General features: G+C 36.0%; 1 protein-coding gene across 5 annotated transcripts in view; it reads left to right on the plus strand.

The window, feature by feature from the left end:
• LOC150090757 (palmitoyltransferase ZDHHC20-B) overlaps window positions 1-13,672 on the plus strand; it is a 306,713-nt gene that overhangs the window by 49,761 nt on the left and 243,280 nt on the right. For all 5 annotated transcript variants that reach the window (XR_016547302.1, XM_090379929.1, XM_090379911.1 and 2 more), the window contains one exon: window positions 1,629-1,749. Coding sequence is in view for 4 of the 5 variants with exons in the window: in XM_090379929.1 (XP_090236055.1) it covers window positions 1,629-1,749 (121 nt within the window). In the remaining variant the exon portion in view is untranslated. The remainder of the gene's footprint in view (window positions 1-1,628; window positions 1,750-13,672) is intronic.

Consider the following 13,672-nt stretch of genomic DNA (forward strand, 5'->3'; position numbering starts at 1 on the left):
ATTATATATTCTTCTGAAATTATTTTGAATTTGGGTGCAGCCTTTCTATATTGAGGCAACATTTTTGAGAAACAACCCCCCCCCCTCCCCTCCACCTTCCTATAATAAGGTGTTCCTTTGTAAACAGGATAATCTTATTGGACAAGTTATGTGGTTACTTGTGACCATACTGTTATGTCTTCATCTCGTGTTGACTTAAGATCAGTGGCTCCTTGTGTTACTTTTGTTGTTTTTCATGTCATATGCCTCATTGTGCTGTGTGCTTGTCTTGTGGTTCCTTGTGCCACAAATTATATTTCTGACTAATTCTAATATGTGATATGATTTATTGTCTAGACTTGTTACATGTTGCTTTCACTTTGAATCTATATATTATCTGTATATAATTTAATATGTATGTATATCAGATTTGCCAGTTTCTGGCTAGGGGCTGCTTGTTAATAAAAAAATGGGGAAAAAAAAAATGTACACATTCTACATTCTTCCTTTTCCATTAAGAATTCTACTTAATTTAAAACAAAGAACATTGTACATTCCAAAATGAAACTTATCCTGCATAGTCTTTCATGAACTACTGTTGTAGAAATTCATTCTGAAGCATATATTGATAATGCTGTGAATTAAAGTTTTGGTGAAGAAGGGTCCAATTAAACCATGACTTGAAGGGGCCCACATACACATTCTCTTCATGGTTGCTTTTCTTGTGGAAATGCCAGTGTGGAAAATTGAAGTCTTCTCTAATTATCAATTTCAGAAAGTTGATGCAGTGTTTTATTTGTTGATTGGAATGCTGAGATTTTCCAAGTTTAGGACCCTTTTGTTGATTTTTGAACTACACTGTATTGGAACTTTCAGGGCATCAGCAAGCATAATGAAATTTGAGTTTTGTTTCACATTTTTGCCCTCTAGCAAATTTTTCAGCAGCTACTGCCAACTTTAAATGAAACAACTGATAATTCAGTTTTAAGTGATGATAACTAATGTGTCAATATTTCATAAAATAGTTATTGGATTTTTTTTTTTTCAGTTGTTTTTAATCTGATTAGGAATGGCTTAAAGAGCAAATATTAAAATATATTTGTACTGAATAATTATTACATGGACAGATAAGCAAAGCTAAAGTATGCTTTGCCATATGGAAGATCACAATACTGTATTTTTTAATTATTTAATCAAGGTTATATTGTTTTATAGAATGGGATTAAATCCCCCCACATATTTGGCAAGAAAGGGCTAAAGATTTGGAAAAATTATTAGAAGGAATGGGCAAAAAGACTTTTTTTAAGGTAAAACTAATAAATTTTATCCACTGTTTTGAACATTCCTTTTAATAAATTTTTCTCCTGAAAAAAAAAAAAAAAAAAAAAAAAAAAATGGTATGTACATTATTTTATTTTTAATGTTCATACTTTAATTTTGAATAATCTGTTTCCACATCAGAATATTGTTTTTTACCATCAGTATAATAAAGTGTATTTCCAGACTTTGGTGATATCTTCCTGAACACGCACTAGGAAGTCATGTTAAACTGACTTTAAATTATTGCTTATGTCCTCTTTCTTTTATCCTTTCTATGTTACTCTGTCGATCAGAACTTTTCTACATTATTATTATTATTTTTTTTTTAGTTTAAACTGCCACCAGCAGAAGCTGAAAAATTGGAAAAGGAACAAAATGAAGATGCCCAAAGATTATTATTAGAGCGATATTCCAAAGAACTTCCTTTGACATGCCGCACAATGAGTGGAGGTAAAGATTTAAAATGTGCGAGGCAATAAATATGTACAGGGGAAAAAAAGTATATAAATTTTCTTTAACCATTTTGTAAAATAAACTATAAACTGAACAAAGTTCATATTACGAACATATAAATACTTCTTTCTTTCTTGATTTTCATTAATCCAAAAATGCATTGACCTTGTGAACTGAATTACTCTACTACTAATATATTAAAAGTCAGTTATGAGTGCAGCATAAGTACTCTTTAATAAGCATTATTAATGCACTATTGGTTTAACACTGTTAAACTTCCTTCATTTTAGCAATAATGCTAAAATTTCCTGTAGAATTAAACTATAAAGTTTTAATTTTGTAGGATATTTTTTCAGGTACAATTAGTGAAAAATGTCGAAGTATAAAGCTTTGCTATAAAAACTACTTTAAATTGCAGCATTAGTGTAAATTTTCTTGTACTTGTTTTTGCAAATATGCCTGTATTGTTTAATTTTAATTGTTGTTGAATACAACTCGGTATGTTCTATTATTAAGTAAGAAAACTTAATATCTTACCACATGAAATATTTAATCAAAAAAATTTATTGGTATGAAAGGACAAATTCATACAATTAAATCTAAGCAATTCCAAAAATGTAATCAAATTGGTGATGTTTTGGGTTTCTATATTGAAATTTTTGAAATGTACTGGGCCAACTACACTCTTAACAAGTCTCACATAGGGTTCAACGATGTGTTCTCGGTACCCTTGTGCACATGGTGCCCCATCAGCATCATGAGGGTGCAGCCACTGATCATTATTCTGTCCCACACGATAACACAGTCTCCACCATAAGTGTCCTTTTCTCTGATGTTGGAGGGATGGTACAGCATTCCTCATTGTCCCCAGTTAAAATCATGTCTGGAATCTAGGCTAAAACAGGACTCATCGGAGAACAGAACTGTATCCTATTTGTCAGGGTCCCAAGTCACATGTTCATGGTACCAGTTTTGACGAGCTCTGTGGAGGTGTGGATTTAATGGGTTACTTACCACTGGCTTCTTTACATAGTCCACTTGAATTGAGCCTTTTTAACATAGTCGAATTGGAAATGTTTTCACTGTAGCTGCAGCAGCCTCAAGAGACAGTTTATGACAGGACACTGTAGGTTTCTGTTTTGCTGTTAGAGCCAAATAGCAGTCTGTTCTAGCTGACGTAGCCCTCGGGTGACCTTAGCCAGCTATTCTTGTAATGGGTCCTGTCTTCTGAAACTGCTTCTGTAGTGCCAAGGCAACACTGCGAGACGCATTAGTTGCGGCATATGATGCAAGAACGCAAGCTTATACAGCCAAAAAAAAAAAAAACTTCCCATTTCACCCATCCAGTCACTACAAATGTTTGTCTAGTTCCGCCTTAAATTTATTTAAGCTATCAACTTCCACAACAGATGGAAGTCTGTTCCAGCAATCAATTACCCACTGGCTAAAGGCAAACTTCCACGCATCTATTTTATCACTGTCTTTTTCAATTTGAATCTATGTCCCCTCAGGTTGTTAATCTGAGCAAGTGGAAGGATCCCGTCAGCATTGAGCCTGCCCAAACCATTCAAGGCCTTATACACCTCGATCAGATCACCTCGCAGGTGCTGCAACTTTCAGAACTTAAGCCTTTCTTCATAAGTGCACCCCTTTGTTACTCTCACCAATCTTTTTGCCCTTCTCTGTACTCGTTCTAGCAACTCTACGTCCTTCCTAAAACGAGGCCTCCAGACCTGTAAGTAGTAATCAAGGTGTGGCCTGACCATTTGGCCTGACTGCTAGAAAAATTCCTATATATCATTGACAAAACTTCATGACCTGCTCTTGCAGCCCGTCTGCACTTCTCAGTGAACTTCATATCTGACTGCACAATTACCCGCAGGTTTTTTTTCATTCTTCTCCTCCCTGAGTGTAGTACCACACAGTTGGTACTTTTCTCTTGGGTTACTACTACCCGTATGCAGTACTTTGCATTTGTCAATGCTAAACTTCAGTTGCCACCTCTCAGCCCATCTGCTCAACTTTTCTAGATCCTGTTGCAGCAGCATACTGTCATTAACAACCCTGCCAACCTTTGTATCATCTGTAAACTTGGACATTAAGCTTGATATACCTTCATCAATATCATTGATGAAGGTATATCAAGCAATGGGTATAACACAAAACAGCAATGGGCCCAGCACCGAACCCTGGGGAACTCCACTAATAACATTAGTCTGTGTAGATATTATGCCAATGTGCCACCTGCAATTGCCTAGATTTAGTCCAACAGCTTGCCATCTCCAAGAATCATCTAAACAATGATGACTTGCCATCTTGAGTACTCGAGATGTGGCATCCCACTGAGCAAGCAAAAAATGGGAATAATGTGATGTGGTTACAACTTGTGTTTTTATAGGCATGAATAATTTGCATAATGTGCAGCTGTGGAAGGTGGTAGATTGATTTCTATTGGATACTTGGAATTTGCATGCTAAGATCCCTATTATATCAAATATTCACTTTTGGCAACACTGTTTGCAATAAAATATTCATGAAAAATATTTTGTTCTGTTAATTTTGTTGAGCAGTGTAGTTCAGATTGGGATTGTTTGGGTCTAATTGTATCAATTTCTCTCTTCATATTGGTTATTTATATATTTTTACTTTTATTATTATTATTACTCTTTAGAGAGTATAGAAATAAGTTTGATTTGGGCAAAAGTTTAAAGCATGAGGAAGCACCAATGCTATGCAACCTGATCTGCCTTTTTGTGTATGCTTTTGTGGGTTAATAGCCAACATTAGTTTCAGTTGTAGAGAAACAAAATACATACCTGGAAAAGTACGGCATTTAATAAAATTTGGATGACAGGTAAGGCACATTTTAAGATAGCTTGAAACTTATTGGGATGGAAATAAAATGGAAAAGTGTGAATTAGGTTGTTCATCGTTTGTGTACGTGATATCATATCGACTGTATTTCTTCAGCCTATTATTTTATTGTCAAATATTTTTATAACAGAGTTTAGAAGTGAGCATATATGCAGCAGAGTTTATCAATTTCTTGCTTATTCCGAATTTATGGACTTTTTCTAACCTTGAATATATAATCAGTGTTTCTTCATATTTTTCTCTGCTCATTTTATTTAGGATGTCTCAAAATTATAGTAATTCAGCTGAAAAATTCTCTTAAAACACCTGATTTATAGAATATAATAAAAGCTAATATTCCTCTTATCTGTTGTGTTCTGTTTTGGGATCTCATATAGTGCTGTCTTTGCATCCATCTACTCTGAAGCAAATACACTTTTCCCAAAAGTATTGTGGCACTATCAAATTAGCACATTATGTGCAGGTTGTTAGTTATTAAAATATTGTATAGTAATGCAGAGGTATAAATGAAGCTCAGAAAGTAGAAGTATCATTTACAGGTTGACATACCATTTAGAAACAAACATAGGTAATTTCATTGTTTACAGACATTAGCTAGAAGAGACTGTTTGTTTGCTTATTTTGACAAAGGATCTCTGAAGATTTGGTTTTATTTTCTGGAAAAGTTCTGCCCAGAGTTGCCAGTGAATTGCCTAAGAGGTTCAGAAACATAGAAGTGGGTGTTAGTGTATATATGTGGTGTCTCAGTCCACTTTTTCATAGACTAGCTGTCAGATATTAGTGTGTATACAGTATCTCCTAGTTCACTTTCATAGACTAGCTGTCACTTATACAAATAGTTACATACAATATGGCCCAAGTTACTGTTGGTGCTATTGGCCATATTGTATGTAACTATGTATTAAACACCCAGACAAGAATTAGGTTTTATCCACAAGCCTCTTTTTTTTTTTTTTTTTAATAACAATAGTTAAAACACAGCTATTGGTGCAGTGGTGTCATACAAGAGGAAGAAGTGGAAAAGGATTTTTTTACTTACTAATATTACCATATGCTGTTTTCGTTAATGGAAAAACTTGGTTATGATGCAGAGTAGTTAATGACAATAAACAATATATGCCAGTTTTTTTCCAAGAACACCTGAATAAATTAGGTAGAATGGCTGAAAAGTAGTGATTGAGGTCTAACATTGATAAATGCAAGGTACTAGCAGCAACTCTAGGAATTTTTTTTTTTTTTTTCTTTTCAAGTAATTACAGTAATTCTTTTTCATTGCATAAAGAAGTGGTTAGGCTCCATCTTGAGTACTAAATACAGCTGTGGAAGCTTCATATTTGGCAGGTAAGAGTATCCTTTGGATACTCTTATCAAGCAAAGTAAGAGTAACCAAAAGCTTTAGATCAGGAAATGTTGAACAGATAATAAGGCTTTGAAATTTTCTTAAACAACGAACTTGCTTAACTTTGTCTTGATAACATATTCCCAAAGTTGGTTCCGAAATGTCAACCAGAATGCAAAATTATTTAGTATGTTAGACTTGCCTTTTTGGTAGGAAATAGGTTTGAGTTTGTCTAATTTCTGTTTAGGTAATAGATTTAAAATTGCATAAATAATACATAGTGAAGTGTCTAATATTTAATAAATTGAGTATTCATCCCATGCAATCCCCCTTTCGCACATTATCCATTTGTTACTTTATAAATGGATTATTGATAATTTAAAGTGAAAAAATACTTTTATACTATTATGAGAATCTATTTTGCTTTGTAGCATTAGCAGCGGCATATGATGCAAGAAGGCAAGCTTATTAGAAAGGGTACTAGGAAAGTTTTGCAATACAGCTTTGTTTATTTAATTTTTTCAAAGTAATTTCCTCTACATTCAATACCAATCTTTAAACCAGTTCTGCCAAGTTTCACTAGGGAGTAAAGCACACTCGTTGTCCCAAGCCCGTAGAAGGTCCTCATCACTGGAAAACCGCCTCCCTTTTAGCTTCATTTTCACATGCGGGAACAGTGCAAAGTCGCAGGGAGCAAGGTCTGGACTGTAGGGAGGGTGCTCGAGAAGTTTCAGTCCTGTCGTGGTCAAATATTCGATGCAGGCTTTGGCGCGGTGAGCTGGAGCATTTTCGTGATGGAGGTACCAGGTGTCCATTCTTGACTTTGGCCGCAGGTTCTTCATAGATCCAATGACTTTAGTCAGGCATTGTTCAGTATACCACTTAGCTGTGACTGTCTTCTGCGTGTCCAAAACGACACGTTCCACAATTCCACTCGATTTGAAAAATACAGCTATCATTTTCTTCTTTACAGATCGGGATTTTCTGACAATTACGGGTGTGTCGTCATCATCAAAGACCCAAACTTTGTTTTGAGCCTTGGTCGGCAGATCGTAATAGTACAGCCAAGTCTCGTCACCTGTCACAATGTTGTTCACATACCGAGATTGTCCCTTATCAAACTTTTTTAACATCTCCCGGCACCAAGTCACACGTCGTGTCATCTGCTCTTCAGTCAGTTGATGCGGCACCCAGAGAGAACAAAGTTTCTTCACGTGCAAATGATCTTGCAGAATCGAACGAATTGCTGGTGCATTTAGGCCCAAAGTATCCTCTATCTGTTGGTAGGTCACTCGCCTGTTTTCGTCAAGCATTTTCCTCACAGCAGTAACGTTTTTCTCCGTAACTGACGTTCGTGGCCTTCCCAGCCTCTCAGAATCCTCCAGAGTGAAATTTCCCCTTTGGAATTCTCTATACCACCTGAATATCGTTGTACGATGTGGTCAATCATCATCTAGTGCAAGAGTCAGCTCTAAGCACTGGTCTATGGTTAAACCACGCACGAAATTATACCGCAAAACTGTCCTTATCTCATTTCGTGACCACGATGCCATCACAAGCACTTTACTCTCTCACTACTAATGAATAACTGAGCCCATCGACTTGGCGCGTGGGCTACTATGCACGTATGAACATGTCTCAACATGCAGCAACAAGCAGCTTCCTGTGATTCATTGTTGCGTCATATTGCAAAACTTTCCTAGTACCCTTTGTATTAGCCATATGGTGCAAGGAAGCCTGAGGCTTATGCTGGCTTAAGAGAGAGAGAGAGAGAGAGAGAGAGATCCAGCTCAGGACCCTGATACTCACCAGATGTGAGCACAGCATCTGTTAACCCTCTAGAAAGCATTAAAAAAAAACAGCAGGTCCTGTCTTCTATTTACCATTTAGTTTTTTGTTTTTTTTAAGAAATAGTTCAAAATGGGGAACTTAAATTTTATTATTCATTTGACACTACTGATAACAAAAGTCAAGTATTTTTCATCACAAAAAAAGAAAGGTGGGGGGAAGTGTACTAGCTAGATCTTTGGACACCAATTCCAAATCTTTTTTTGGTTTTTCTCTAGTACATCTAGTTTGTGGTGAGACCAATTACATTAAAATGATGACACTGTTTATACCACTCCCATACCTATTTAGCCAAACTACCATAACAATAATTATTATTATTGTTTAAATACTCATACTTATGAGTGCTGTTCAATAAAGAAAGATCATAATTTTTTTTTTCACAATATATCTTTATTAATCGTCCATATTTTGATGGTCCTTTTTAAAGTAGGTCCTTTGATGAAATGTCTTTATTCCAAGGTTTCTGCCATTTTTTGACATGTTTGAGAATTGCCTCTGATGTCTTTACTACTTCTTCTGATGACTAAATGTTTTCCTCTCAAATCCTTCAACTTTGTAAAAAAAAAAAAAAAAAAAAAAAAAGGTGCAAAGTCAGGGCTGTAGGACAGATGAGGAACACATTTGACATTAATGCTGGCTAAGTAGTCTATGACAATACGAGCAATGTGAAGTTCGCATTGTTGTGATGCAGTATCCACCCACCTGCGTGCAGTTGTGGCCATTTACAACAACTGCAATCTCACAAAGTGCGCAGTACAGTTCTGTAGTAAGGTCCCTTAATAGTTGTATGATGTGGCAAAACATGCTGGTAAACCATTCCTTGAATGTCAAAAAAAAAAAAAATAAATAAATACCTTTGCTGCAGAAGCCACGTCTTTTTTTTTTTTTTTTTTTTTTCAGTATGGGCGATGATGCAAGGCTTCCAAACAGCTTTGTTGCTTACTCTCTGGGTCGAAATGAAGATGGCCGGTCTTATCACTATTATCACTTTGTGCAGAACCTCACCATCTTCAGTAACCATCCATTGCAGCCCCTGACAATCTTCCATACAAACTTTCTGTTGCTCAGGTGTGAGTAGTCTTGGAATCCAGCATGCATAAACGAATGTCATATGCAAATAGTCATGGAGAATACTGTACATGCTTCCTACTGATATTCTCAACATCTTTGCCAATTTCCTTAATGTTACATGATATGATGATCTCGCACAACTACAGAAGCAGTGTTTATGGTTTCTGTGGTGACAGCAGTGGTTGGAGCTCCAGGACCACCAAATTTTGGGATTGAATCATTTCCACTTTTAAACATTCTAAGCGACCTGCGACCTGTGCTATATGGAAGCATAGGTTTACCACGATCCTCTTTTTAACATTTCATATGTTTCAGTTGATGCCTGTTCAGTACTGATTAAGTTAGGTTTTACATTGTAGTTTTAAATGTTTCTATGTTTTTTAGTTAGTTAGGTTTTTTAATACTGTTTTTATGTTTTTATGTTCTCTTGGATGTTATGTTGTTGTTATTTGGTTTTTAGGAGCATTAGCAACTAAGGCCATGTTGCTCTGGGGATATGCGGTAGTCATTCCCTGACCTTTCCGTATTTGGTGGTCACAGGCTCAAACACCGGTTTAATCAAGAAGCGTGTGCTAAGCACTGCTGCTCCTTCCCACCTGGCTACGGAGGCGCCTGTTCTCTTGGAACAAAACTTGAGAGCAGCATACTGTTCCTCGCATGTCACATCTATTGTTACGTAGATGAAACTGAACAGGCATAAACTTGACCAACCACCAGTGTGCAGTTGACTCGCAAATATCTGAGTCAACTGCATAATTGCTATGCGATTTATCAGTTGTATTTTGCCTGTCTTCTAAGTCACAGGTTCTTAAACTTTTTTTTTATTTTTTTATTAGCGGCCCTGTTTCATAAGATGAAATTATCAGCGATCCCTGACAGCACTGATTAAATTAAGTTAGCTTTTATATTGTAGTTTTAAATGTTTTTATGTTTTTAAGTTAGGTTTTTTTATACTGTAGTCACTAGAGGATAAAAAAACCTAATGCTAGAGTCTAGTGTCAGTTTTTGAGCAGTTTTAAATAAAATGAGAAATAGAAATAATGAACACTGGGGGCTCAGCCCCCTGCTCACTTCGCTTGCCAACCTCCTCGTTCGTGTTGTAAAACAGCAGTCTTTAAAGCGTCTGGATAGGTATCTGCCATCTACAAACGTACCTTCTCTCCATGACAACATGAACGTGCGGCTCTTCTGAGTTCACCATGAAAAGATAATCCGCTGCAATGTTGACATTCATCTACCATATCACCTAAATCACAATATGATACTTCAGTGGTCTCTTTGTTATCAGGATCTTTAGAAGATCTTCTGCTAAGTCTGAGCCATTTAATGGTTCACTGAGTTTCAGCCTATTCTTCGTCCATATTAGCTACCTGCTTTCTGTCACATTGATTTTACACTTTCTCTGTCGTCGTTTAACTTATTCTCTGATTAGTTCTAACCCTTTGGGCATGTTTCCTCTCTCTATTTCCATGCAGACTCCTAACTGCGTTGTTTTCTCTCGGAATCTGTGATTGCTAATCTAGGTCGCGGCGTTGTGCTAATTACTACATTAGCAAATCAGACATTACTGATTCCAGACACCTGTCAAAATGCACTGATCTATATCTGATGTGGAAATGACCTATGTAATTATTTACCTCTGCATTTGTAGTGACGTAATTGCCCCGCCTACTTGTACCACGTGACCCTCATCCCTCTTCTCCCTTTGGCTACCCCATCACGTGGCATTCTCAAGGTTGAATAAATATCACCAGATGGAAAACATTTTTTTAATGTATACAGAGATATATAATGAACATGCTTATCTAAGTTAATTATACAAATCATTTAAATTGTGTTCGTGTAATTATGCTTGATGACATTTATTTATGCAATAAACTAAACAAATATAGAATGAAAGGTTTGAGTTCATAATAATTTCAATAGTTCTATAATAAATATTTAATTTACTCACTTTTATCAGTATTTGCTGCAACCCTTACAGGGGTCTCGACGAACAGTGGTTAAGAACCACTGTTCTAAGTGACCAAAATAAGGTGTGGACACCACATGTACTCTTTGTTCTAATGGATTTCATGAGTGGGTGAACAAAGACAAAGCCTGTACCATTTCCCATGCCTATGATTTGGCGGGAGCGAAAAGACCACAACGGCTGTTTTTTTTTTCTTTCTTTTTTTTACTTTTGTAATTTATCTGGATTTTCAGTGAAGAGTAAACACAAAATTGTTTATCTGAACCTGAATTCAATGATGGAACCCATTCTTGATGACAGTATATCAGTTTTTGATGATGGCCTAATGATGGTGTCATTGGCAAGACCTGGGAACTTCAGCCAGTCCTTCACACCCAATGAAGAGGCATTGGAGCCAGAGCTGTTCACCCAAGATGAATTGAATTGTAGAAGTTAAGTCATATTTAGAACTTTCTCATATGAACTGAGTCACTTCAGTGAACTTTCTTGCCGTGAAGATTGTAAAACTGTTGTTATATTCAAATATCCCATCAATTTTGAACTGCTTGTACTGGTGGTCAAAGAAAGTGCATCACCTAGGAATTTCACATTTTTTACCCTTTTTTGCAATGGTATGTTACATTAATGATTAACATCACAAATAGAAATATAAACAAAAGATATTTATTAATAGTTAAGGCAAAGCTAAGTAAGCAATGTATCCCATTGTAGTGACCTCTTGTAAAAAAAAAAAAAAAAAAAAAAATTAAATTGAAAACAGCAGCTTGCCCTCAGTGCTAGGAAGTTGCTCTACAGGGAACAACCTGAAAGTACGTGAGATTCTTTTAAAAACTGTCTGGCACTTAGTGTTGATATTATACCTGTTATAGTATGCGAAAAATTGGATTAGCAGGGGTACATATTAAAGGATGGGATTGAGAACTTAGTGTAATAGGCTGTCCTTGTCATCTTATTAATTTGATGTGCTGAAGAGGAATCTGCATGCCTTCCTATGAAGGTGGATGAATACTTGGTGGAAATCTACTATTGTGTAGAAAGAAGTGCTAAAAAGAAAGACAGATTTTAAACATTTGCAGTGATGCATGCTACATAAAGTAAAAAAGATTTTGAAGCATGTTTGTGGATGTTGGCTGTTTTTTGTTAAATAGGTAACAGACTGGTAGAACAGTGGCAACCTTTGATAAGTTTAAAAAAAAAAAAAAAAGAAGTTAGAAGCAGTGAGAAAAGCAATAGTGGTGAGTGCAACTGACTCTTATTCAAATGCAGTTCATGATCCAGAAGGTTTGAAAGGATGGAAACTGAAAAACTCTAGAAAAAACTTCTGAATTGCAAACTTCTGGCATGTTATCCTCACTCATACAGAAAGTTTGTTCATGTTTCATTCTTTTCTGGTTTGAATAAAGCGGTTTGCTTTTATTATTCTAATGTTTTGAAAATCTGACCATAGCTCTTCAGTCCAGTGTTATCTTACCCACATGTACTGAGGTTGTTACTTCTAGATATGCTGAAGAACTTTATGTGCAAATTTATTTTACCAACAGTTTTCAGATGTTCCATTTTGGAAATTGATTATCATAGCAGGCTAAAATAGAAGGATGATTCTTAGTCATAGGCATTTTTCTGCCGAGGCAGTGGAGATATATATCTTCAGTTGGCAGTGCATCATTTTCAAATTTTGAAAATTTTTATGGAGAACTTTCCAAAAAAAAATTTTTGTTATCATTAAAGAAATAGATGAAGCAATAGATGTTTTGCAGCATTATTTCTGACAGATTCAGTATGAGAATCTACCAGATGCTACCATGAAAGAAGAAAATTGATATACAGTGACCCTTTGTTATTGAAATGACAAGTGCACACGGAAGCCTGAAATATAATGAATTATCCAAAGTCACGCTTGGTATTTTAACAGTTCCTCTTAGGAGTGCTGAATGAATATTCAGCCAGTTTAGAAAAACAGATACTTGAGTTCAGATCTTCTCTTTCTAGTGAAACTTTGAAAATGTTCCCTACAGCCACATCTACCATTATTATGTACAAAACTGACTTTATCTTTCCAAAGAGGGCAAAGTCTTCAACAGTAACTTTCTTGAAACAGTCAAAGTCAGTTGATTTTTAATAAAATGTCTAAACAGAAATCAACAGACAGAAAAATCCTAGCTAATGTTTAAAAGCATGCTTTACTGGTAAACAGTTCTATTAAATAAAAAATAAATCAAGTGCAGCCATTATCAACCCACTGCAGGGTGGAAGCCTCCTCAACAATTCATGCTGAGGGAAATGGACCATAATCTGCCACGCTGGTCCAGTGCAGGTTGGCAGATCGACCGTATTCAGCAGGCAGGGGCTTGAACCCCGGTCTACTCAAAGAGCGTGTGCTACTGCACTCCCGCTCCTGCCCACTCGGCTACGGAGGCCTTAACAGTTCTATTACAGTACTATATTTTAATACAAAACATGTATTTTTTGGCAATGATAATTTCTTGTGCAGTATGGACTTTTAAAATAAGTCCTTTTTTGAAAAAGGTTATATTTTCCTCCTGCTTACAAATGCCCAATTGCCAACTTTTTGGAAGTCAAAAGTTTGCAGCTATGTTTCTGTATATCATTGACAAAGTTCCATGAGCTGTCCTAGTAGCTTTCCTTCACTGTTCTGAGAAATTCATTCTGATTGCATAATTACACTCAGGTTGTTTTCATTCTCTACTACCCTGAGCATGGTACAACACAGTTGCTATGTTATTCTGGATTATTACTACTTATATGCAGTACCTTGCATTTGTCAATGTTCAGTTTCAATTTCCACATCTCAA

Source organism: Mastigoproctus giganteus, chromosome 1, assembly GCF_048544385.1.
Source record: "Mastigoproctus giganteus isolate SK-2022 chromosome 1, ASM4854438v1, whole genome shotgun sequence".
NCBI classification, from domain to species: domain Eukaryota; kingdom Metazoa; phylum Arthropoda; class Arachnida; order Uropygi; family Thelyphonidae; genus Mastigoproctus; species Mastigoproctus giganteus.